Genomic DNA, 27,968 nt, shown 5'->3' with positions numbered 1-27,968 from the left:
ATGAAAGGGGCAGAGAGCTGCAGTAGTGGTAGCTAAAGTCGTCCTTCAATGATTTTCTGTTTATGGTTTTGGTTTTTGTTGCCGTTTTCATTGAATAGTTTTTTGACAACCGGCAGAGAGGTGGAAAACTTCGAAGCTAACTTTTAAAACTAAACAAGGTATATATATATATATATATATATATATATATATATATATATATATATATATATATATATATATATATAAATCACGATACCGTTTTAGGCTACAGCCTATGTGTCAATTGAAATGAAAACAAATACGTTGTTGCTTCTTGTTTTTGCTACTCCCACAGAAAATTAATTTGGCCTTTATTACTGTTTTTTCGTATTGCGTTGAAGTCTGAAACATTCAAAATGTAGTTAGCGTTTATTTAGGTTGGCTAATTTCAGCCACTATTCTGAAACAACAAGAATAATTGGAACAGCTGGACTAAAGAAGGTAAGGCTTCTCGTTAACTCAGTCGCCAATAAGCGTGTAAACGTTTTTTAAAAAAATAAAATATTAATCAGGCCTGTTTATAATAGTTTCTCATCCGTTTTTAGTTCTTAGTGACATTTAGTTTTAAATTAAACATTTTCAATGGAATTTTTGTTTAGCGTACGTAGGAAAAATTTGTTTTCTAAACGATTTTTAGGACATGCCTGTTATTGTCCTCTTATTAATCGGACCAAGGTGTTAATTAACTCACTTCAAACGCATAGTCAGTAATCTCCCGTGTAAGAAGAGTCCAAAACGCCAGGAAAATCTCTTGTTTGCATAGGAAAAAAGTTGATTTCTCATACGTTTTTAAAGACATATTCGCTTTTGTCCTTTTTAAAAACTGTTTTTCAAATAGACCAAAGAATAAATGAAATCAATTCAAATTCATAGTCAGAGATAAACCTTATGTATGAGGAGTCTAAAACATCGAGAATTTATGACATAGCTTTTCTACAGAAAAGCTAGATTTCATCTGCATCTGTTGCATATAAGCAAATAATATTTTTCAAAAATGATGCTCTTTAGTGGGAACAAAGAGTTATTGACATTAACTTCAACTAACAATCCGAGTTCCCCTATGTATGAGAAACCTAAAATATCAAAAACTTTTGCTGCAACATCTCTAGAAAAAGTTAGATTTTCATTTGCTTTTAGTTGCAACTAAGCGAATAAAATTTTTCAAAAATTGTGGATTTTAATTGGAACAAGGAGTTATTCAAATCTAGTTAAACTCATAGTCAGATATCACCAAAGTATGAGATAACTGAAACATCAAGAATCTTTCGCCTAAAATTTCCAGAAAGCATACCTTACGCATAATCCCTAAAAATCGCATAAAAAATCGCATATCTTACGTAAATTTGTCGGCAAAAATCAATGTAGATATTTTGCACTGAACAATTGTAAGATTGGGGGTTTCACGCAGTGAAATTTTAAAAACATTTCGCCGCTAAAAACTTCTAGTCCTGCAAAATTTAAACGAATATGTTTTCCATAAAGTTTAAATAATTTAGTGGTTAAATTCGAAAGAAATACTATGAAAGCAATTGACAGATGGCACAGTGGAACAAGAATTGGTAGACAGGTAGCAGGTAAGAGGTTAGTAGTTTTTTTGTATATACTCCGGTGAATGCGGCAAAAATAAAATTTTCACCGCTAAAAACCCGCAATTCCTAATTTTCACCGCTAAAAACTTTCAGCAGTAAAATTTTCACAAAATTTCACCGCTAAAAATAACAAATTTTACAAAATTTTATCGCTTTCACTGCCTTTATCGGCAACAAATGCAAGCACTTTGTGATTTAAAATTATATCACCGATTTTCACCGAATTCTTACCTTATTTTGTCATCAAAACCTATATATATAATTTAAATCAGTATCAATTTCCGGAAACTCGAACTCCACATTGATCTCACATACTGCATATGCATTATCATTTTCGCATGTTACGTCCCAGACAACATCTTCATGCGGATTAAGAACACAATGCTCTTTGTTCCACTTATTGTTAGGTTCCCCATCTTTGAAAAGTCCATCTTTCATTGCGGTACGGTTCTCACATGATCCTGGCGCCCATTGCTCAAAGAAGTCTTTTTTTCCTGGCATTCGTCCGGTTCCATCACAATAGCGGGGTTTCTCAAAACCCAGCCAAAGTGCAGTAGAATCATATTGAAAGCCAGGAATCTCATTTGTCAGCCACCTTCGCACTGCAGTCAATTCATCTTTACTTTGAGGAGCAAACAGGCGTACTCTATCCAATCTAAATTTGAACTTTAGTGGAGTATTTTTTGTAACCATTTAAGTTATGAGCTCTGATCAGAGCAAAAAAAGGCTGAAAAACAATTTTGAACAGTTTAAACTAAGTATAAGAATTCAATGCTGTTTTTACACTGAACAGACATCGTTTCTTTGTCTGAACTTACGCTCTTCATAGTAAAAAATGACATGATAATAATATGTTCATAGTAAAAATACAGACTGATAAATACTACGATTCAGCGCTGATTTACTATATTACTACGACCCGGGATGTTATTTTTCAGATGTAGATATTTTGGGTGGAATCACTCCTGTGTAATTATTGAAACTACTCAGCTCCTGATGAATTATTTAACTTCTCAAAAACATTTTCCGCGAGGGCTTGCTCATAGGGTCTCCGAAATAGAAAAAATTTTATGCCTAAGTTTATTTGAGTATATACAATTATATGGTAAATAATATCGAGAGAAATAGTAACAAACGAAGACCTTCCGCTATGCAAGAAAAAATTCAAGTTTAAGAGTTCTCATTAATTAGACGTTTTGTCCAAGAAGCCGTGCGCATTTTACGTATGTTTTCAAAGGAGCATAATGGTTAAGCCAAACAACATTGTCAGACATTCCCAATGACAGCAACTTTTGGCAACCTATAAATATAGTCCTAGGTTGATCAAAACTTAAAACATAATTAACAATATGTTCATTATACACGTGATACTTATTTGGGCGCGCTAAGTAGAAATACTTATCAATCTGACTAACCGAAACTGGAAAACGCTAAAGAGAAACATCGATTATAACGGTGTTAATATTATTATAATTATTGTTTCTGCTAGCCAACTGACTGCTATTGAACTCAAACTGAGCTTTACAGGAGAAACGAATAGCCATTTCTTACCAAAATTTTTACAAAAAGAAGTGTTTAAAACATGCGGTAAAGCAATTTATATACAAACGGTTTATTATAGGACAGCTTGCGTTGAGAAAAATAGCAATTTTTACGATTAAAAATCGCCAATTTCGACAAATTTGTACAAAAATCTTCAATAAAAATAAATCCTCAACATGGTTGATTAAATTTTATTGTGAAACAACTAGTTTCTTCAAGTTTGAACATTGTTTTTCGTGAAGTTTGGTTGAGAATATAGAAAAATTGCAAAGTTTGAACGGGAAGAATTGATGAGCGACTTGCCTTGTTTTTTCCATAAAAAAAAGTTTTTTCTTCATTTTATTTTTCATTTCAGCAGGACCAATTTCCAGTTCTGATTTGTTGCTGCAGTCAAATTTTTGCAGCAACAAAAATCCATGTGGTGGCCCATTTTTAACTTGTCTGGATTAGTGTTGCAGTATTTCACCGGACTGTGATCAATTGAACGCGGGGAATATAACATTTTTTGTCTGCTACATGTATAAGCCTGTGTTTTTCAATGCAAACGTTAATGTGTGGTCTTGTTTTTGGTGTTTGGTTGCTCTCACCGTGACTGATTGCCAAGTTCATTAAAACATTAGCCTGCCTAATTCTATGTAAGTAGACAAATGTTTTTCATTGTTGTTACCTAACACAGCTTCTTTGATTGGTTTAAGAAGGCTTATTTTGTGTAAAACACGATCCAACGTATGTTTCTCAATTTTTGAAAAATGGCTGTTTGCGCAAGAATAAATTTTTGATGAACAGGAAAATAGGAAATGGATTAAAAGAATTGTTAAAGAATTCTGTTGCCATACGTTTTCTGTTTCGATTCCAATTGCAGAGTCAAAATTCAAAAATTATCAAAATAATTTTGGACCTTTATAAAAGATTCTTGGCAGAACAAAGAGCATGCCAGCATGCAAGGGAGGAAAGGGATGGTTGATTGTGTTAGATTTTTTCTTTCATATTTGGATGTGTTTATTCTGACCTCAACTCAAGCTCGAAACTGTACTTGTCAGGTTGACTTTTGCAATACACGGCAGATCCGTTCTTATCTCAGCCAATGAGATTATTCAAAATTTGAACAGTAAGATTAATACCTGCTAACACACAGTTTAATTTGCTGACAGATAGTTTTGTGAATATAAAATCTTGCATTTTGCGGTGTTATCATAAGCAATGGGAAAGCTTGTTAGACAAACCAAAACTATTTTGAATTGACATGGTGAGATTATTTCAAGCATAGTCAGGGTCAGATCGAGTTTATTTTTGATAGGGGAATTCTTTGAGATTGACAGGTTTGGTTTCTAGTCGTTAACAATTCGTGATAATACTTAGTTGGAACAATTGAATATCAAAAAACAAACTCATTAGGTAATTTATTTGATTGCATTTTAGTTAGTCAAAAAATTTTCATTTCTTGCAATCAACCAGACGTTTGTAGAAATTGTCTGAAACATATTGACAAAAATAATTTTCCGGTTCCGAATCATAACCTGAAAGCTCGGTAAAGTTAAATTATTTCGTGATTGCAAGTGGACATTTAAGTTATCAGGGAAATTTTGATCATGATAACATTCAGAAGTTGCGTCCATCTGCATGAGCAGCTCTTCGCGAGACAAGTATCTAAAATAATTAGTACAACAAATGTACGTCTGCACGCCATATTACCCAATGCTGTCCACTTCACTCAAGAACTATAAGGTTTAGAGCTGGGTTAAGTATGATTCCTTTCTCTTAAAATTGACAAATGAGTCAACCATACTGGTACTTTATTTTGCTTAAAAAATTTATTCCTTCTTCCAAAGGTTGAGCTGCAATTCAGATGCAGTAGAACTTAAAGCTTTTGTCAAAAGATGGATAAGTTTATTGTCAAATAACTTGGTGTTTATATGCCAGAATATAATAGTTGCATTCTATCTTCTGTTCCATCCAAACTTAGAGACCTAACTCCACAGCAAAACTTCAATTCAAAGTGAGAAAATAAACATTTCAAAGTATGCAACATAGACAAGCTTAAAATAATAAAATTGACGTAGTATAAAGAAGGCCAATGAGACATGTTTTTGATAACACAAAGGATATAACAACAAGTCAAACAAAGGAAACTTAGAGATTTCAAAAATATCCATTTATTTCCCGAAATGCAAACAGAATATCCGAATGTTTCAGCCGTCCTTGACTCCCACTGCCACAAATGAGATCGAAGCAAGAGCAGAAAAAAGTTTTTTAAACCCCTTCAGTTGCGCGCTATTGCACGCCCCCTGTTTCTTATCAAGCGGATACGGGAATTATCAATAACATCAATTAAGATAAAAAAGTTGTTAATTAAGTTTAGCTAGAACAATGTACAAATACCGGACATCTAAAACGGGAATTTAATATGGGCGTTGCTTTGTTTCTGGAGTGGTTCTACGAGAAACTTTTTTACAACTTTTTGTGGCGTGTATAAGGATGAGCTCTTACTTAACCATAGCTTCAGGTTGACCATAGCCTGACCAATGTTGGCTTCAATGATGGTACCACGTGAAAGTTTCAGACGCAAAAAAAATTGCCAATAGCACCAAAAAAAGAGCAATGCTGCTCTTAAAAAGAACAGTCTGAAATATGGGGAAGAATAAGAAAAAGGACAGCTGAGAACAGGCTACTGTAGGCCTAATGCTGTTCCGCTGCGATTACGCAGGAACCAAAATTATTATTATTATTACAAGCATCTTGAGCAGAATTAGTGAGTTATAATTAATTTGCGCAAAATGATGAAAACGCTACAAATTTGAAGGAATTGAAACATGTTTTTGTTTGACAAACTAACAGATCAGGCGTGGAAGAATAGCTGGCTGAGGACGTGAGGACGCTACATTGTGTATAAGCGGTTACAATAGTAAAGTATGAGTTTTGTACCATTAAATGTTTTCCCTAAAACTTTAACCGACAGCTAATACGACTTCTCAAGGAAACTGAGTGCCTAGACAACAAGAAAAACAAAAAACAGGTAAAACTCAAAAGTTCTGTATTTTGTGAGAAAATTAGTTATAAAGTCTCTAAAACAGAAAGCGATAGTCTGAAGCTATTAAAACTTAGCGCCAATGCCTCATTAAAACTATCCAACACGACTAGCCAAATCATTAAAACCAGCCATATCGGTGAGCGAAAACAGGTAAAACTCAAATTTTAAATTGTATTCCTAAAAATGAAATTGTCAAACTCTAAAAAAACCGCTAGGTGATTCTAAAAATTCATATGCACCTGTACGATGCCGGAAATTTTCAAGTAGATATTGCGAGTAAGTTAGATAATTTAGGTCAACTTAGACAAGTTAATTATATGTTTAAAATAAGAGTTCTTTCTTGTAGGGTTATTGTTTCGAAGGCGCCACTGAGGAGAGTTGAGTGATATATCTTAAACAAACAAATTAATGAACAAAAGCATATTGAGTTGTCGATATATTTCGTTTACTTAGCAAAGTTGTATTTGTGCATCAGGCCAAAGCCGAAATGAGTGAAGTAAACTGGAGAGCGATCTTTTGAAGTGAACTAGATACTTTGAACAGAATTAGAATTTCAATTTGAAGTAACTAAAAAAGGGATTTCAAATTTGCGATTTAATTGGCACGCCAAAACTTGGTACTCTCAACTCTTTAAGTTATATTCATCATTGGACTCTGAAAAATTGTGGAGATGTTCCCCTAATGATTGTCCGTATACAATAGGGATACGCGGCCGGTTACACCTTTTCGTTCTGAGTTCGTTAAGTAGAGTTTTGTTGATTTAGACTAAATAAGAAGTCAATTTATCAGTTTTTCGAAATACCACCTAGCAGATTTGAACCGCGCCACCCATGGAAGTTTATATTCAGCAGACGTTTACCCAATTTTAATGTCAAATACAATTAATGGTTCTTTCAGGCTAGCATACCTTTCGGGGCAATCGACCACCCAGCCCCGAGCAATTAACACCGGAAGTCAGGTGATTTTAAAGTTTTCGATATTTTGAAAGCAAAAATGACTGTTTGAGTATGATAAAAGGCTAGTTAAGGGTTGCAATGGGTATTAAGTCCAGAGTAAGGTACCAGATGATCATGCGAAGGGTTTAAGAAGTTGTGGGAGAAATTTATTAGCATTTCGAAATAAGAAAAGACAGCTTTCATTAAAAAATAGTTACAACTTAAATTGAAATAGTAATTTCTCTAAAATTTGAAATCGGATTTACCTGAAAAAAAAGGAATAGGCCAATTTGGGTATGAGGAATCCGATTTTGAGGTCAGATTAGATCCCCCGCCAACCTGCACGGGACTAGCGCACGCCGGTGCTGCGGGACGTAAAATTTTGATTGCTCGTGGAGTATTGGTAGCAGCCGTATGATTTTTGGAGGGTTAGTGTAGCTTTTCAAGGGATTTCTATTGGTGCTATTTTTAACTTCCGGGTGCGACGGGAAGTCGGTGCTTCGGAATAACCCGATTGCCGAAAAACTAAAATTGGCCTTTTTGAGCGGCCGAAAAACTTTGAAATGGTTATAATATGATAACTTGAGACAGTTAGTGACAAAAAACACCCACCCCGTTCAATTTTGACGAACTCGGATTTTTCAGGTTGGTTTCGGAACCCACGAAACTTAAAATTTTCAAATTACATTGACTCGCAACGCCTAATCCGTAGGTCAGAAGAACTTGGCAGGCATGTTGTTGGTACCCAACAATCACTATAAAAAATTACCCAGAGGCGTTTTGACGACTACTTCGCGAGTTATTAGGTTTGGAATTTTGGAGTAATCCTGGAGGTCGATGAAAGGTCTGCGCGGTCATAGCTCGTGTTCTAGTGGGACTTAGGCCTTGAAGTTTTGTAGGCAGGTGCAACTATGAGGGAATTTTCCGTGACAATAGTTTTCTTTATCAACTTGACTCCTCATTGTAGACGGGTGACCTTTGGATGACCTCTAGATGTTAAATTAGGGGCGTTTAGGAATATTAGACTTTTCGCAGGTTCTAACTAGGGAATTGCATGAAATGTTGTGAAAACTCAGAATAACTATTGCTCTTAGTTTTGGGGTTGAGTTCAGTTATTTATCCAACACATGATTGTTGACAGGGATTGATTGCAGCTAGTTAATTTCCTAGCGGAAATAGAAAAATAAGAAATTTTTAGAACAACGTTCATTGTTTACTAAGCAAACGCTGATTGACATGTCAAGTGCATATATGAGATTATGCGGAGTGGATTTGTTTACATAAGAGTCCAAAGGTCGTTTACCTAAGATAAAGAGAAAGCTGAACAATAGTTGGTAGCAGTTGAATGACAGAGCATAATTTGATATTGGTGTGTTTGCACAGCAAACAAAGCCCTCCTACAGAATGTGATCATTTCAAGTGTAAATTGCAATGTTTACTTAAGAGAGTAAGGTTTGTTTGCTTAAGATAAGAGCGTATTGATTGAGGATAAATTGAAGGAACACAGAGAAATTTTGGTAGAGAAAGAGAAAGACGTTCGAGAAGTTAGGGAGAACTTCAAGTTTGGACACAAGAGAGATTATCGCACAAGCGAGAGAAAGTAGTTGGCTTAGTGGGACTAAACTTTACAAGATAGTAAGAAAATTAAAGAGGAGATTGAGAGTGAGACTGAAGTCTGGAAGTTTGTAATTGCAAGACCAGTTATGATAATGTGGGCGTTTTTGGTTTAGTCCAATTGGGAAGTGAACCGTCAATGTTGTTTTTATTATTATGTTAATTAATATTATAAGTTGTCTTAAATTTGTCCTTTCCATTGACGTGCAAGTAATCTTCTTACATGTGTTTTCCAAATAACTAGAATTGATATTACGAGCCCCATTGTGATTTAACTTATTTCAAGGCAATCTAACTTGCAACAGCATACAAGAGTGGAAGAGGGGAACTAGCAGAGTAACAAAGTAACGCTGCTTCACTAATTCAAAACCTTTAGTTTATTTTGTTTGATCGATCTTCTGGGCGACAGAGTCCCCTCACTGCTGAGCCTAGCAGAAAGACGACAGCACCACTAGAATGCCGGTTTGACATTCGATAACATTGAAAAAGTCAGCAGTAAACAAAACCCATATTTTATAATTATAAAAAAGATTGATTTTTATGCTTTATGAGGTTGCTTATGGTACCATACTTCTCCATGTAGAGTGATTTCAAAATTTAAGAATAGATCTTTGGAAAAAACGCCCTTGCATAAATATTCCAGCCAATTCAAGGAAATGGACAAAAATGTATATAATCGGAGTAAATGATTATATATAGGTGGTTGAGATCAGTGTATATTTACATTGGATTTTATCGCGGTAAACAGGAGAACCCGATTCTTATTTTTGACGCAAACAGTTACTACTCTAATATTCCCAGACGCTAATATTTGAGCGTGAAGTTCACATATTAAAAAATGCGCCGGTGCATCCATGCAGGCATCGATATTCAAATAGCTATAAATTTGGAGACTTATTTTCTCAATTTTTTAAAAACACGAACGGATATTAAATTTATGCTACCAACTAAATCTTCATTAACAGTGCAAAAAATCAATCGACTTAAAGCAATGTATAATTTTTCAGCTTATGGAACTACGCCGATTGCGCAATACTGGGCATCCCAATGAAAATGCGTTTGGGCAACAAAAGAAACAAGTAACCAACAGAAAATGTACTATAACTGAAGATAAAACAGAAACTGCAATTCCCAAATGACAATAACTATATGTACGGGAAATGAAAAGTTAGTATATAGATACTATCTGGATAGATCCAATGTGAAATGTTTTGTTGAATCAGAAAAGGAACGAAATACTACTCAGGAATTAATTTTGATAACGTGCAACTAATTATCTGAACAAAAAATCTGCCATATTTTCTCCAGAGGAGATAAGTTGGCGTTGGAAATTGGTGAGCGTAGTACTTTGTGGCTTAGAGAAACTCAAAGTCAAGGTTGACCGTGACGTTTGGGAAAAAGTTTTCATATCCATTTTTGGCTGAACTCTAGCAATGACCAGCTTGATAAGGACAGTCAGAGCACCTGTTTTGATCCCTTTTTAAATATTTTTGTTTTTTGTTTTCATTAGTTGCCGAAACAAATTATCACCAGATGAAATCAAAAGAACAAACAAAAAAATCTCTTCTCTGATATCAGCCGAGAGTTCCAATCAGATTACTTACAGGTCTTTTTCTTGATTTGACGCCATGCAATACTGTCGGGCTTCGTAAAAAATTTTGAAAGGGTCCTTTATGGCTTTGAAACATCTCGTAAAGGCGAACCTCTCTTCTCTCAGTATTTGAATAGTTGATGAGCTTTTGTAGCCTGATGGGCAAATGTCGTCCGTTTGTCCAATTACAGCTAAAATAAGGATATGCGACGAACACAGATATATAAATTCTGCTAGAAATCTTGAAAAATTTTACAAAAAGCGTGAAACTAAGAATTTCACATTGTTCACTCGGCTTTATAAACCAGCGCTTCATTTGAGCCGATTTTGAAACCAACGATTTTGAAAGAAATTTAATTTTTTTCAAAATTATTTCGCCATCCTCCTCATTTCGACGTAATTTTCCATGAAAAATCCATCATATATTTCTGTTTATTAATGTTTGTCTTTGGAAAATAGCTGCCAAATATTTCTTTAGCTATCCATTAGAAAAACAAATTGAAATAAATGAAAAATAAAGGTACTAATTGGTCATCAGACGTCACAAAAATTCCAGAAATAAATTAAGTTGATATAATATCTTTCATTGACTATTTTTGAACCATTAAAAATTGTTCTTTGTTACAACTTGATTTTTAAAAAATTTAGATCTTAAAAATTGAACTTTTGGTACAGAAACTGAGCCAAGCTGCAAGGGAAGAAAAATTCTGTCTGCAAAAATATTTTTTTAAAACGAAAATCACGAGCTGAGTTCGACCACTTGGCGTATTTGACGTTCCTGAGCTTATGTTGCCACTCTTTGGTCAGCACTTTTTGTTTTGCGTCAGTTTGATTCTTTCTAGTAGAAAGCTAGTAGTGTTCACAGCAAGTCAAACAATTCGAAATAAAAATGAATAAGAACTGTAGTTATGTATAATTTGGAATCAGACTTGTCAGCAGTGAGATTTTCATCTGATAATGATTATCAAATGATAAAAGTGAGTTTTTACTTATTTTAGCTACCGGGGTTGAAATCAAATGGTTATGTTGAAAGATTCTGGAGCCATTTGTTCTTGCCATAATATTAAAAGATAACTAATTTTTGGCCAGAGTCTTAAAAGATAGCCATTTTTGCAACTGCATTTTACATTTGAAACACTGCCCGAAATCCACTCTTAAGTTATTGAAAGTTCAAACTAAAAAATTTCAACCGCCGCAAAATTTGAATTCATAGATATTCTGTGCATCAAAATAAAGAAAAAAACAGCAAAAAAAGACTAATATAAGGCATCGGAAAATAAACATTTTATCATTGATCTTTTTGCTTTCTGAAAACTTATTTTCCTTGATTTATTCCAGGTTTCATTTCTTTCCAGTTTTTTAAGAAAGCTGATAGTTAATCGTAAATTTTATTTCAAAAGAAATGATAGTGTTGATTTTTCATTTTATTCCCTCAGTAACGCTGTTAAGTATTAGCGGTCAAAATATGTTATTCTTTTGTTAGCAATACTGTTCGAAGCACACATATTTAGGAATTTTTTAATGTTCCTTTATTATATAACGAAATCCCACAGTGAATTGAGCAGTATAATTAGTCGGCAAATAATGTCTGGAGAAGTTTTTCATTTTTTTTTTTAAAAGTTGCTACTGTTTTGAACTGTTTTAACGATAAGACCTTTTTATTGCATGTCTTGCAAGATAGTCATTTTTCTGGCAGAACATGCAAAAAATCATTTAGCATTGACCCGGCTACGAACTAGATTCAACGGTGACACAAAATTCAAGTCTTTCAAGTCTTTGGATATTGAAAAGACAAATTATCTATTAGCGCAAATTTATATCATGGCTCATAAATTTTCAGGAAAACGTTTGAATTGCAAAAGCATACGTTCAATAAATTATTTACGATTTGGAATCGTAAAGCAGATAAATAATTGCGTAATTTTTTTCCTATAAATTACCAGAAAATGATGCTTAACATGAAGTAGACAGTTTGCATTCATTAAGTGAATATGTGAATATGTAAATACTAGTAAATCAAATACTTTTAAACTTAAATCCGTCCACAAAAAACTTCTGTCAAATGATCTGAAATCAGGCTCCATTTTTTTCTTTCGTAAGTGCAACTTGGTACCAATCAAGTACAAATAAAAAAGGTTTTGTGGTTTGATGCATTTTTGCTTTCGTACATTTTTAAAGACAGTGATAGGTTATTCTAGTGATAGGGGAAAGTCCTTGGCGGCAGACGGCATGAAAATATAGTATATAACTGTTAGATCAAGAATTTTGGCTGAACCTTATCTCATTGCCGACAAAGTTTTGAATCGTATTCTTTAAATATGTGGACAAAAAACGTGCGAACAAACCTACCCGCTAAAACAATTATCTGACCAGAACCGTGAATTTAAATCAAGCTAAATTGCGAGTTCTATGGAGATGAAAAATTGCATTGAAAAATGGAAACTGCATTAAAAACCAAAGAAAGGCTTTTTAAAAAAAAAACAAAATTCCAAATACTTAGCTTCTAAATTAATTGAATTATGTTTGACGCTATGTTCTTTTTGTGAAATGCAGACTTTTGTGATATTGAAATACCGTGGCTCACTCATGAGGATATACTTAAAAGATTTCAGATTTTGCACATTTTGTCCACTTCAAATGAAATCTTGTTCTGACAACTAATTTATAGTTTTTTTGCCAATAAAATGTGAGGCACTTTTACTTTAAGCGGGTTTGAAAGTTTTTCTGCCGGATTTTAGGCCAGTGAATTGAGAAACGTTTATATTTTGTTGTGAAAATCCTACAATATTGCCTAAGTGAATTGCAAACTAAGCTTGAGCATGGAAAAAAATGGTCAAATTTTGGACTCTGATTGCGAAGGCAAGAAATCGCTGTTAAGTATTAGCGGTCAAAATATGTTATTCTTTTGTTAGCAATACTGTTCGAAGCACACACATTTAGGAATTTTTCAAGGTTTCTTTATTATATAACGAGATCCCACAGTGAATTGAGCAAAATAATTAGTAGGAAATTAATGTCTGGAGAAATTTTTCATTTCTTTAAAAAAAAGTTGCTACTGTTTTGAACTGTTTGAACGATAAGACCTTTTTATTGCATGTCTTGCAAGATAGTCATTTTTCTGGCAGAACATGCAAAAAATCATTTAGCATTGACCCGGCTACGAACTAGATTCAACGGTGACACAAAATTCAAGTCTTTCAAGTCTTTGGATATTGAAAAGACAAATTATCTATTAGCGCAAATTTATATCATGGCTCATAAATTTTCAAGAAAACGTTTGAATTGCAAAAGCATACGTTCAATAAATTATTTACGATTTGGAATCGTAAAGCAGATAAATAATTGCGTAATTTTTTTCCTATAAATTACCAGAAAATGATGCTTAACATGAAGTAGACAGTTTGCATTCATTAAGTGAATATGTGAATATGTAAATACTAGTAAATCAAATACTTTTAAACTTAAATCCGTCCACAAAAAACTTCTGTCAAATGATCTGAAATCAGGCTCCATTTTTTTCTTTCGTAAGTGCAACTTGGTACCAATCAAGTACAAATAAAAAAGGTTTTGTGGTTTGATGCATTTTTGCTTTCGTACATTTTTAAAGACAGTGATAGGTTATTCCAGTGATAGGGGAAAGTCCTTGGCGGCAGACGGCATGAAAATATAGTATATAACTGTTAGATCAAGAATTTTGGCTGAACCTTAACTCATTGCCGACAAAGTTTTGAATCGTAATCTTCAAATATGTGGACAAAAAACGTGCGAACAAACCTACCCGCTAAAACAATTATTTGACCAGAACCGTGAATTTAAATCAAGCTAAATTGCGAGTTCTATGGAGATGAAAAATCGCATTGAAAAATGGAAACTGCATTAAAACCCAAAGAAAGGCTTTTTAAAAAACAAAATTCCAAATACTTAGCTTCTAAATTAATTGAATTATGTTTGACGCTATGTTCTTTTTGTGAAATGCAGATTTTTTGTGATATAGAAATACCGTGGCTCACTCATGAGGATATACTTAAAAGATTTCAGATTTTGCACATTTTGTCCACTTCAAATGAAATCTTGTTCTGACAAGTAATTTATAGTTTTTTGCCAACAAAATGTGAGGCAGTTTTACTTAAAGCGGGTTTGAAAGTTTTTCTGCCGGATTTTAGGCCAGTGAATTGAGAAACGTTTATATTTTGTTGTGAAAATTTTACAATGTTGCCTAAGTGAATTGCAAACTAAGCTTGAGCATGGAAAAAAATCGTCAAATTTTGGACTCTGATTGCGAAGGCAAGAAATCGCTGTTAAGTATTAGCGGTCAAAATATGTTATTCTTTTGTTAGCAATACTGTTCGAAGCACACACATTTAGGAATTTTTCAAGGTTTTTTTATTATATAACGAGATCCCACAGTGAATTGAGCAAAATAATTAGTAGGAAATTAATGTCTGGAGAAATTTTTCATTTCTTTAAAAAAAAGTTGCTACTGTTTTGAACTGTTTGAACGATAAGACCTTTTTATTGCATGTCTTGCAAGATAGTCATTTTTCTGGCAGAACTTGCAAAAAATCAATTAACATTGACCCGGCTACGAACTAGATTCAACAGTGACACAAAATTCAAGTCTTTCAAGTCTTTGGATATTGAAAAGACAAATTATCTATTAGCGCAAATTTATATCATGGCTCATAAATTTTCAAGAAAACGTTTGAATTGCAAAAGCATACGTTCAATAAATTATTTACAATTTGGAATAGTAAAGCAGATAAATAAATGCGTAATTTTTTTCCTATAAATTACCAGAAAATGATGCTTAACATGAAGTAGACTGTTTGCATTCATTAAGTGAATATGTGAATATGTAAATACTAGTAAATCAAATACTTTTACACTTAAATCCGTCCACAAAAAACTTCTGTCGAATGATCTGAAATCAGGCTCCATTTTTTTCTTTCGTAAGTGCAACTTGGTACCAATCAAGTACAAATAAAAAAGGTTTTGTGGTTTGATGCATTTTTGCTTTCGTACATTTTTAAAGACAGTGATAGGTTATTCCAGTGATAGGGGATAGTCCCTGGCGGCAGACGGCATGAAAATATAGTATATAACTGTTAGATCAAGAATTTTGGCTGAAACTTAACTCATTGCCGACAAAGTTTTGAATCGTAATCTTTAAATATGTGGACAAAAAACGTGCGAACAAACCTACCCGCTAAAACAATTATCTGACCAGAACCGTGAAATTAAATCAAGCTAAATTGCGAGTTCTATGGAGATGAAAAATTGCATTGAAAAATGGAAACTGCATTAAAACCCAAAGAAAGGCTTTTTAAAAAACAAAATTCCAAATACTTAGCTTCTAAATTAATTGAATTATGTTTGACGCTATTTTCTTTTTGTGAAATGCAGATTTTTTGTGATATTGAAATACCGTGGCTCACTCATGAGGATATACTTAAAAGATTTCAGATTTTGCACATTTTGTCCACTTCAAATGAAATCTTGTTCTGACAAATAATTTATATTTTTTTGCCAATAAAATGTGAGGCACTTTTACTTAAAGCGGGTTTGAAAGTTTTTCTGCCGGATTTTAGGCCAGTGAATTGAGAAACGTTTATATTTTGTTGTGAAAATTTTACAATGTTGCCTAAGTGAATTGCAAACTAAGCTTGAGCATGGAAAAAAATCGTCAAATTTTGGACTCTGATTGCGAAGGCAAGAAATCGCTGTTAAGTATTAGCGGTCAAAATATGTTATTCTTTTGTTAGCAATACTGTTCGAAGCACACATATTTAGAAATTTTTCAATGTTTCTTTATTATATAATGAAATCCCACAGTGAATTGAGCAAAATAATTAGCAGGAAAATAATGTCTGGAGAAATTTTTCTTTTTTTAAAAAAATGTTGCTACTGTTTTGAACTGTTTGAACGATAAGACCTTTTTTATTGCATGTCTTGCAAGATAGTCATTTTTCTGGCAGAACTTGCAAAAAATCAATTAGCATTGACCCGGCTACGAACTAGATTCAACAGTGACACAAAATTCAAGTCTTTCAAGTCTTTGGATATTGAAAAGACAAATTATCTATTAGCGCAAATTTATATCATGGCTCATAAATTTTCAAGAAAACGTTTGAATTGCAAAAGCATACGTTCAATAAATTATTTACGATTTGGAATAGTAAAGCAGATAAATAAATGCGTAATTTTTTTCCTATAAATTACCAGAAAATGATGCTTAACATGAAGTAGACAGTTTGCATTCATTAAGTGAATATGTGAATATGTAAATACTAGTAAATCAAACACTTTTAAACTTAAATCCGTCCACAAAAAACTTCTGTCGAATGATCTGAAATCAGGCTTCATTTTTTTCCTTCGTAAGTGCAACTTGGTACCAATCAAGTACAAATAAAAAAGGTTTTGTGGTTTGATGCATTTTTGCTTTCGTACATTTTTAAAGACAGTGATAGGTTATTCCAGTGATAGGGGATAGTCCTTGGAAGCAGACGGCATGAAAATATAGTATATAACTGTTAGATCAAGAATTTTGGCTAAAACGATTGTTCCTACACGGAAAACTCCTCTAAAGTTTTTTACTTGGATTGTTAGAGGAAAAACTTTGTTATGAAGGAAACTAATTGTTGATATTATTGAAGAAATCTGGTTCTTGCAAAAAAATTTGTTATATTAATGACGGATTAATTAGGTTTTGAGGCAGGTGGGCAAACCTTAACTCATTGCCGACAAAGTTTTGAATCGTAATCTTCAAATATGTGGACAAAAAACGTGCGAACAAACCTACCCGCTAAAACAATTATTTGACCAGAACCGTGAATTTAAATCAAGCTAAATTGCGAGTTCTATGGAGATGAAAAATCGCATTGAAAAATGGAAACCGCATTAAAACCCAAAGAAAGGCTTTTTAAAAAACAAAATTCCAAATACTTAGCTTCTAAATTAATTGAATTATGTTTGACGCTATGTTCTTTTTGTGAAATGCAGATTTTTTGTGATATAGAAATACCGTGGCTCACTCATGAGGATATACTTAAAAGATTTCAGATTTTGCACATTTTGTCCACTTCAAATGAAATCTTGTTCTGACAAGTAATTTATAGTTTTTTGCCAACAAAATGTGAGGCAGTTTTACTTAAAGCGGGTTTGAAAGTTTTTCTGCCGGATTTTAGGCCAGTGAATTGAGAAACGTTTATATTTTGTTGTGAAAATCTTACAATAATGCCTAAGTGAATTGCAAACTAAGCTTGAGCATGGAAAAAAATAGTCAAATTTTGGACTCCGATTCCGAAGGCAAGAAATCCTTGCAGTGAAAATTCAATCAAAATTCCAAAAGTAGACCGGAATTTTCCGCCCACTCGATTTCACATGTTGTAATTACAAATTAAGCGGTCAGGTAGCGGCGTAACAAGCATCGATTGAATTTCTCTCCTAAGAAGTATCGACAACGGACACTATCAAAATGACTGCCCACGAATCTTAGTTTGCGAAAGACGTGCGAGAACGTTGATACCAAGCGCCATTCTTGCCATCAAATTTCAAAATTCTTATTCAGGTTCCACTAACAGTTTTTTGTCAAAACCACTTCATACTGGTGACAAGATATTGAAATCAACATGGCGGTATGCTATTAAACTCGAAATGTTGCATTAAATACATTATTATATGATTGCCCCAGTACACGTAGGTTCGAGGGCTATGATTTAAACGAATATTCCTGATTGCATTTTGGCTCATCGTGTTCAAATTTATTTTTTTGAGGAACAAGCTCTCAGAAGTTAAAAATTTGTACCAACGGAATACACGTCAGCTTATTTTTGCAGCTAATATAGTCTTGGCAAACAGGTAGATGAAATTCTGAGCAATAACTTGGCTGTCCGAATATTTGTTCGTGTGCCAGATGTTTGTCTTTTGAGTACGTTTAATCAAGTTCACTCATGTTTCAATTGTGTTTCACCAGTATCTGCTATTATTTTGTTGCTATTGTGATTCAAAGTTTGAGGTTCATTTTTTAACAGTTTTTCAAAACAAATTAGAGGCCAAATAACGTATGAGCTCAAAACTATGGTCACATTAGCAGCAAGACTGCAGAATCAAGATAAATTGTTTTACCTAAGCAAGCATTAGGAAAACTCAGCTGTAATGTCAATTTTTTTTACAATTTAGATCACGAGTGACATTCAAACATAAACAACTTAACAGGCAAGAAGAAGGACTTGCCTGTTAAATTGTTTATGTTTGAACAATTTCCTATTCGGTTTAAAAGATTAGTTTTGATTTTCAGATTTGCAGAGACAAAGTTGACAATGTTTCTTACCTTCAACCAGTGTCATTGTTAAGAAAATATGGCACCACATTTTAGACTGGTGTTTTTTGTTTATGGTTGCAAAATAGTTAATTTAATTTGACATAGTTAAAGTGTTCAGAATTTGTCATCTGTTCAATTAACTGGTTGAGCGACCTTCTTTTTTCTTTTGCTCAACCTAGTTTCTTTAACGTTTAGAAAATCTGCATCTCGAGAATGGAGGTCAAGCGGTACCTCAGATCTGAAACTTTATGCAGAAACAAAAAAGCTCACGAGCGAGGCTATCAATCTGTTCTTTGTCTACCATGGGTGCGTCTATTCTAACCCTGTCGAGGTGGAAAAGATTTTAAAATACCTACAAGATCCCCAATTGCGGGTCTTCAAGATTTTGATAGCTCATCTGCTTTTCCTACGCAAAATGAAATGCTTTAGAAAAATCTAACAATTAGGCCTCTTTGAACTATTCAATCAGTTCTTGAGCAGCTCTTACACAAATCGTCCTCTTAGAGAACTCTTGATAACCAGTTCCATCATTTCAGATCGCAGTTTTGCTGTAGTACGCCGTTTTAATTGCGTACTAGTAATCAAATAATAGTATTTGGAATGACCTTGGCCCGAATCTAATGAGATAGAACGGAATTGTAAAATCAACAGTCCTCAAAACTCGATCAGATTTTTTTTCTTAAAATTTTGTTCAGGGTTCGTATCCAGTGAAGACTATGTCCACTTTGTATAAAGGAATGGAAACTCAAGAAAACTTTTCGTCAGAACCGTTATAGTGAAAACACAGCTCCGCTGTTGAGCTTAGGACATCTAATTACATTGCCGTGTGAAATTCTAGTATCCCCTATTTCTAACAAAATGAACAACCAAGTCTCCGTTTTTTTCCAAATACATGGTTTCAATTTCTGGAATTGCACATTTCTTTTCTTACAGCAGAAAGAAACATTCTTATAGCAGTTGATTTGATGAGGTTTTGCATATTAGAAGACGGATGATGAAGCAAATCATCTAATAAAATTATTTGAGAGTATTCATTAAAAAGATGTTTGATTTTCTTTCATATAAATCTGCGTCAGTATCAGCTCTTTTTTGAAGTCAACTAAAACTGTTTTTTCTAAATTGCTCTTTGGAACACTCTCTTAATGAAACTTGTGTGCTGCCTAGTCATTTCTAAAAGAAATCTGGTCAAATCTGAAAAAAATTACAAGAGTTGTAAACAATTCATTTCAGCCAGAACAATTCATTTACCAAAACGCAAAAATGTGTTCCAATGTGACAACTAAAACATTGCGATTAATATGACAACCCTGAAATTTTTTATTTTCTTAAGATGTTATTGTCCAATTGACAGTCATATCTGGATTGTTTTGGTGTTACCGCTAGAAATCACTAAAATTAAATTACAACTAAGTGGCTGTCAACAAAGTGAAAAGACTTCTGATTGCTATTAAAATCTGGATATTACTGCCAATTGGACGATAACAGCTAGAAAAAATTTCAGAGATAATTCAATGCAATCTTTTAAGGTCTTGTTTTGTGTTCAAAATTTACGTTTCCATGTTGAAACGCCATTGTGAGTTTTTGAAAATATCAGTTTAGCCATACGGTGTCTGGTTGAAATCAATTTGTAAATAAATGCTGCTGAAACTAATTATTGAGTAGACTTGATAGCGCAAAAAATCCAAACTTTCACTTGGAAAAAATTGAAATTCTTTTTGAAGTGCTCACTTAAATCTTTTTGTTCGACGTAATCATCAGAAAAAATAAATGTGATCTGCATGAAAACAACCAAACGTTTTTTTTTTCAATTAAAAACTCTCTTGCAAAACATTCAGATGACCCTGGCTCAATTAGGCACCCTACTGTGCCACTACTGCTCAACAAATTCTTATCAGAGCAACCACTTAAAAAAATTCTCTGTTACTTTAAAGCCATTTTTTAAGCCATTTATATTAGTGAACAACACTCTAGTGAAACATATAAAAACTGAACATTAAAAATTGACTTCACCAATTTTTTGTGAAATTGTGCGCTAAATGAGTTTAGATTCCTCTTTGAAAGGTCTGAATGCGTTTTAACGATGCCATTTTTGTTTACACAACTCTTTGTTGAGCTTTAAAATGAATAGCAACAAAAAAATTTAGCCAACATCAACTGTCTGAGGAGGTCTCTAAGTAAATTTAAAAATTTTGATACACAGTAAAGTTACACTCGACAAGTTTTTGACAGCAATTTCTGTAAAAAAAAACTGGATATGTTTAAGCTCTGAATGATGAATACATGATATAATTTTGATTTAATGGAAAAAAACTTGCTGCTTAATTTCAAGAAAAACGATGCAGATTATGGAGTATATTGTGCTTCTCTTGAGGTATCAGTTTGATGTATTTCATCACAGCATTGAGTGTTTCCTTTATTTGGCATCTATTATTATGCTTTTCTCAATATCGATTTAGAGATCAGAGCGTTGTTTTTGTAGGTATCGATTTGTTATGTTAAACTATGTCAAAAAAACCAGCCAGCCAAACAATTTCTATCTCGAAATATGGACTTGATATATTCAACATTCCAACTTGCCATGACTGCATCTTGATTCTTTTATTTGTAATCCATTGAGCGGTTAACACGCGCTTCTTCTTTTGACTGCAGTCTAACTTGAACTGTCAAGCACTCGCTTATGTTTACAGGAAAAAAAAAGATCAGAAAAAACTGCGTTCTTTTGATAGCTAAAAACGTTTTTTGACTGCTGTTAATATTCAATTAAGTACCGATAAATAAATTGAACCTTTTAGATCTACTATTTGTGGAAAAAATTGAGATATCAAATTGAAACGCTATTTTTTTGGTAAATTTCCAGTTTAGATCTTCCAGTACGAGAATTAAAAAAGGTTGTGATCCTTTAATTTCTTAATCTAAAAACAACAACATAAATTGAACAGTAATACAAACATTACTTTAGGAAAGTGTTCCCAATCTTCACATAGAAAAATATATTAGTTGCTATCAAAAACACCTTGAGACTAAGGTTTTGTTTTGAAAAAAAATTAGGTAAATTTTTATCAGGGAAGTCAGCGTAGAATCTCAAACTATCTGCTTCATTTTATCACTCGTCTCTTTCTGTGTAAATTTTTGTCATACCCATGACAAAATTTTCTCTTATAGAGAACAAATGAAAAAGTTGCTAATAAAAAAAATGTTTGTGTGAATTGCCAAAAAATATACGAAACCAAATATTACGACACAAAAAAATCGCTTTCAGACAATTTCATTAAAGAAAAAATTATGAAAAAATTGGAGTCGATGGTTCTCTCACGAAAGAGAACAATACACCATTTTTTCTCTCTTTCATCACGCTTTCAATTCACACTTTTATCACTTAATCAACAATTTGTTTGTAATTATGATCCATAGTTTTTTTAAAAAAAGACGAAAGAATATAGAGAGCAGTATGTTACTTTTGTAGCTATCAGTTTGGTATAGTTCACTATGGTAAAAAAAACTGGTCAGACTTTTTCGATCCCGAAATGCAGATATTTTCACGTTTCTGATTCCTGTGACCCTCTTGTTTGACGTCCTATGGTTTTGTGAAAAAATTAAGGCCGGTATTTTTAACTGCAGTCATAACTGAACTTTCAAGCGCTTGCTGCTGTTTGCATTTAAATTTCAGGCCACAGTGCCTTAAAGTGTTCTTCATAATTTTCCAATTTCAGTGGTAGATATTCAATCATGTTTATACACAAGTCAGCTAAAATTTAATCAACATGTCTTAAAAGATTTCAAAAAGATCATTTCTAATATTTCCATCAAAATGTTTGGCAGTTTAGAAATCGTTAAAATTTTTAAAACGGGAAGCAATACTGCAAGTCAAAGGAGGCCCTGAATAAACCCAATTATAGTAAATAAAGGACAGGGGTATTTCCCAATAGAGGAAAATGGACTGGCTCATGTGAAAACTTATGATTCTTAAGAGCAGCAAAACTAACATAACTGCTTTTTTCGGGAATTTAGGTTTCCATATACGTCATCCAGTTTCCTCTGTCGTTTACTTTTTATTTTTTCTGCTTATTCAGTGGATTTTTCAGTCATGCTCTCTATTTTAAAGATTCTTGTGGCTTCTCAGACTCTCGTAATGAGTAATTTTGAACTAAAAAAGTTGTCAATTAAAAATCTCAAAGGTTTCTTAAAAAATGGGGTGGAAAATAGAATTTTATAGAACATTATCCCAAAAAAAATTTTTTTAACTTGATTTTCGCGGTTTTTCATCTTGTTTTTCTTTGAATTTTTTCTAAATAACTTTTCTTGACCAGATATATGGACCTATTGATATCAAAGTTTCAATAGGTTTTGTTTCGGGAATAGAGTCTCGTCCCCAAGCTATTCCTCGTTATTTGAGTTACATAATTTTTGCTGATTAATTCTTGTTTGATTTTGATTAGATCAACTCGGATTTCAGATTTTAAGTTTTAATATCCTAAGTTAATATAGGGATTCGGACAAAATATTGGTGAGTCATGCATTTTTATCCCACGTGCTTCAAGATCTTTCCTCAGCCAGCTCAGATGAAGCGTCCAATTTTCTGAAAGACGAGTTGGCGAAAACGTGATAATACTTTTCAATACATCGTTGAGATACCGCTACTGGCACAAGTTGCAGAAGATGAAAGACTTTCCTCTTAGAGCATTATAGTTTTTATTCATTGAAGCGGTTTCTAGAAAAATGAAGAAGGATCATTTGCAAGAAATTAAGCACTGTTATTTGACTTGAGATATTTTCTTTCAGATAATTTACTATATACATTATAAGATCAACCAGGACGATCTTGTTGTCTTTGGTTTTTCCACTATCCATTCAAGTTTATAGACATTCCCTACCCGGGTCGAGGTTTCTGGGTAAATTTTTGTAAGAAATGCGATGAATGCGGTGAATTTTTGTAAGAAATGCGGTTATTGCGCTGAATGCTGTGAAAATAAATTTTTCAGAACATTTCACCGCACTTCTTATGAAAATTCACCGGATTTCCGACAAAAATTCACCGCATCAATTTTTGTGGCAAATTAATGTAATAAATGCGGTGAATGGGGTGAAAAAAATATTTCACCACATTTCATTGCATTTCTTAGAAAAATTCACTATGAAATTCACCGAATTTCTTACAAAAATTCACGGCATACGATTTCCAAAGTTTACTCAATCTAATTTGATTTCACAAGAAATTTGAAAGTTGTAAGTGACAATTGGCGCAGCGAACTACGCAGGTGAAGGCAGCAAGGACGTCAGAGGTTCGATCCCGTACTTGGACGATCCTTTTTTGGAAGAATACTGAGAACGCGGTGAAAATATATAATTCAACGCAATTCACTGCATCCACCGCAAAAAGATATAAAAAATACGCGGTGAAAATTGTTTTTTTTTCACCGCATTTAACGGCATTTCTTACGAAAATTCACCGGATTTCTTACAAAAATTCACCGCATCAATTTTTGTGGCAAATTAATGTAATAATTGCGGTGAATGGGGTGAAAAAAATAATTCACCACATTTCATTGCATTTCTTACAAAAATTCACTACGAAATTCACCGAATTTCTTACAAAATTTCACGGCATATGATTTCCGAAGTTTATTCAATCTAATCCAAATCGCAAAGTGACAGTTGGCGCAGTGAACTAAGCAGGTCAAGGCATCAAGGACGTCAGAGGTTCGAACCCGTACTTGGACGATCCTTTTTTAGAAAAGTACTGAGAACGCGGTGAAAATAAATAATTCAACGCGATTCACTGCATTCACCGCAAAAAGATTTAAGAAATACGCGGTGAAAACTATTTTTTTTCACCACATTTAACCTCATTTCTTACGAAAATTTACCGCCAAACATCGACCCGGGTATCTGTCATCGATGACCACTGAGAGCAGGCCGTCTCTCTCCAATTTATGATTGTGAGAGCAAACATCTTACAAATTCACTCCCGTATTTGACAAAAATTTAGACCTATTCCGGAACAGCCCTACTGTAAAGAGCCCCTATGCCAATTGTTCGAGAGCTTTTTTTCATATCCATGAGCAAACTAGGGTTGCAATGAGATTTTTAGTCGCTTGACCTCGTTCCATAACGCAATATGAAACACTGGCATCAAACAACGGTTTATTTGCGTATATCACTCAATCGAATTTGACAAAGGTTAGGCTTAAGATCTATTCCAATTGCCATAATTTATGTTAAGAAGCAACTTATCGGACTTGTTGTGATTATAAGCGTGTGTAAGCATGTTTTCAGTTGTAAACAAGGCAATGATGTGTCCGAAGCTTTTAAACAATATTTAACCTAACAATTGAATTTTGCTTGATTTTCTTATTAGAAAGCTGAAACTGAAAAAAATTGCCATCCATGCCTCATTACAGCGCTCACAAGATCTGCCATTAAAGAGTACGAGAAAACATTAAGAGCAAAATCTAAAATTTCACAGAAAAATCTCATTATCTAAAATTAAAGGCACCTAGTAATAACGTCAAAATGCAATTAGATAAAACCTGAGCTACATAAACTTACTTTTTCTTGACTGCACAGCAGATGGGGTTTTTCTTTAATGGGACTAGTAAAAAGTCTTTGGACTAAGACATACAAATTAAATAAAACTGTAGAAAAACTCAAAAAAACACACAAACAAATTGCGAAAACAAAAATTATTGAAGTCATTAAAATCATTAGCTTCTATCTGAATATTGGTTTTCTTAGTTCAATTGTCATATTTCCTAAATCAACCAAATATATACAGAACGATTAAATAAGTTCACTTGGTACTTACTTGAAAATCAATGGGATCTGTTATTTCGCGAAGATGCTAATAAAGCAGAAAAAGAAACACAAATATTGACCACTCACAAAACTTTTATGAAAACGCATATCGTCCACCAAACAAAACATCAGTTACAATATAATAACAAGAGACATGTTAATTTTTGAAATACATGGAAATGAATGTGACCTCTCAGTGATGAGAATAAATTGAGGAAAAGAACAACAAAAACTAAAAAAAATTAAAGATTTTTGAAAACGATTAATATCAAACACTTTAAGACTTTTAAAGATTTTTGAAAACGATTAATATCAAACAATTTAAGACTTTTTGCTATAAACTGACTGCATTGAGAAACATCATTTATTCGATCCTAAATTAGAGGTTTTTGAGACCTCTCAGCATTTTACAACTACAAGAAGAATTAAAAAAAAACAGCCAAAAATAGCAAAGTCAAAAAAATTCAGAGAGAAAAGTGTCGAAGCCATAAAAAGTAAATTTTTCAGAAAAATTTCCATTTTTGATTTCTTTTAAAAGCAATATGATGCTTCTTTAATTAAAAAAGGACCAACATTGAACAAATATAACAAAACCATGAAATTTTTGAAAAAACACGTAATATCAACGACATTAATTCCAATAGTTTTCAACCGAAGTCAATAAAAACGCTATTTTGAGCCTCGGAGGAAGACTATGTCATTTTTCAATCATACGTCATTAAAAGGACATCACAATAAGTTCTATGACAACCAAAACAGCAACAAATACAGGCAAAAATTAAATTTTCAATAAAAAAGTGCGTGAAGAAATTTCCGAAGCCATCAGTCCATAAACTTTTCTCTGATGACCTCCTCTGTGACCAATTGAAAGACTTCTCTAAACCAGTGGGAACTATCAGTGTTACGATAAAGTTTTAAAAATACAAAAGGAACCAAAATAATGAAAAAAATAACCAAAAGTTTTAAAAAAATTTATGAAAACTCGTGATATCGATGTCAAAAAACTAATAGTTAGGAGTAAAAATCGCTATACAAACTAATTTTGGTTGAATTAGAAAGGATAGAGGTCCTGTGATAACTAAGAATGAGTTACTGAAAAAATAAGTTTGAGATCGGTTAATTTTCGAAAAACATTCGAAAAGTTATCTTTAATTTCTTAACAGCCGTGAGCTGTCTACTCAAAGCGCTAGATAGGTTAACTTAATGCGAATTAGGAAGCCTATTGCCTTTTTTGTCAACGAGTATATGCGATAGGACAACAAATATTTAGTAACATCTCATAAAGAAAACCAAAATTCTAGCGATTCCTAGAAAACGGATTTTTTGCTTTGGGCTTCATTTGAGTGTTGAGGTTTGTCATTAACAAAATCTGGATATGAAAAGTGACTAAATTATAAGTGAAATAAAAACAAAATAATGAAAAAAAATTTCTAAAAAAAACAGCTCTCAAATAGAACTCCAATTTTTCTTATAGTAAACTTACCCATGAGACCAAAACTAGCATTTTTGTCGCCTTTCGTCTATAAGGAATGCAAAATTATTTCATTTAGTAGCGTGAAATGTAACCTTGAATTATTACTTTTACAGAAAAAATCCTAATCTGAACGAAAATTAAGCTAAAAATGAACAAAGTCATGCCAAATACCATGTGTTCACCCAAATTTAAACCTCGATAAATCCTCAGAAAAATTTTTAAAAACATTTTAATTTCGGATTCTACGCTGAACAAGCTTTTAAATGATACTATTCACATTTCCCTAACAGTATATCGATCGGCCAAATTTGTTGGAACAAATAAAACGCATCTGAGTATATAGTTGCTCCTCCCACAAATGAGGTCGGAACAAAAGTCTTTGGGAAAAAATTAGCTCAGTATTTTAAGCTTGTATAATTTGCGAATAATGCGTAAAAATACAGGTTGCCTTAATTGGTTGCGCATTTGTCATTTATAAAATTTATTTTGCTGGCACTCAAAATCGTCATTCAAGTGTCGCTCAATGGATGTTTCCGACAGATTGAGGAGTAAAGGTATTATGACTTAGCCGCAACACAGAGGTAGTGAGCGTTAAAAAAATTAAAAAATCAAAAAATTTAGCTATATAAATATATATATAAATAAATCAACAACCTTTGCTAGGGATTTATCAAAATAAAATATAAAGATAGGAAATTTTTCTAAATCAACAACCTTCGTTAGAGATCCATCAAATAAAGATATAAAAAGATAGGAAATTTTCGTGGATCAACATCCTCCGTTAAGGGTCTATCAAATAAAGATAAAACAAACAAGTAGATAAAATCTGGGTGTTAAAAAATTTGGGTGCCAGAAAATTTTTGCGTGTTTGTTTTTCGAGTAATTTTGCTCTAGTTCACTAACGTTTCACCCGTGTCTGCTATTGTTTTCTTCCTATTGTGATTCAACATTTGAGGTTGGAGTTTTTTAACAAAGAAGCTGGAATCCTAAAGACAACAGCCCTGACAATTCTATCAAACATATTTTAACTGCTAAAAATAGAGATCAGTTAACGTATCGGGT

At 33.1% G+C, this 27,968-nt stretch overlaps 1 protein-coding gene across 1 annotated transcript; it reads right to left on the bottom strand.

Annotated features, from left to right (window-relative positions):
• Positions 1 to 1,847: 1,847 nt before the first annotated feature.
• Positions 1,848 to 18,760, bottom strand: LOC142351155 (uncharacterized). Its single transcript, XM_075403271.1, has 3 exons — positions 18,650 to 18,760; positions 10,334 to 10,511; positions 1,848 to 2,265 (listed from the first exon to the last, which is right to left on the bottom strand). The coding sequence occupies exons 1-3, from the start codon at positions 18,687 to 18,689 to the stop codon at positions 1,854 to 1,856; spliced, it is 630 nt and encodes a 209-aa protein (XP_075259386.1). The 5' UTR covers positions 18,690 to 18,760; the 3' UTR covers positions 1,848 to 1,853.
• Between the last annotated feature and the right edge of the window lie 9,208 nt (positions 18,761 to 27,968).

Source organism: Convolutriloba macropyga, chromosome 12 (genome assembly GCF_964194025.1).
Source record: "Convolutriloba macropyga chromosome 12, txConMacr16.3, whole genome shotgun sequence".
Classification (NCBI taxonomy): Eukaryota; Metazoa; Xenacoelomorpha; order Acoela; family Convolutidae; genus Convolutriloba; species Convolutriloba macropyga.
Note: the sequence above shows the minus strand (reverse complement) of the source record. Positions and strands in the feature narration are given on the sequence as shown.

Excerpts from the sequence above, each read along its gene's own strand:
- LOC142351155 (XM_075403271.1), bottom strand. The coding sequence starts at position 18,689 with ATGTGGTGCCATATTTTCTTAACAATGACACTGGTTGAAG. Across the intron at positions 10,512-18,649 it reads AACAATGACACTGGTTGAAG|CTGTAATTGGACAAACGGAC; the intron begins GTAAGAAACATT and ends TCCTTATTTTAG. Across the intron at positions 2,266-10,333 it reads TCAAATCAAGAAAAAGACCT|ATTGGATAGAGTACGCCTGT; the intron begins GTAAGTAATCTG and ends GTTCAAATTTAG.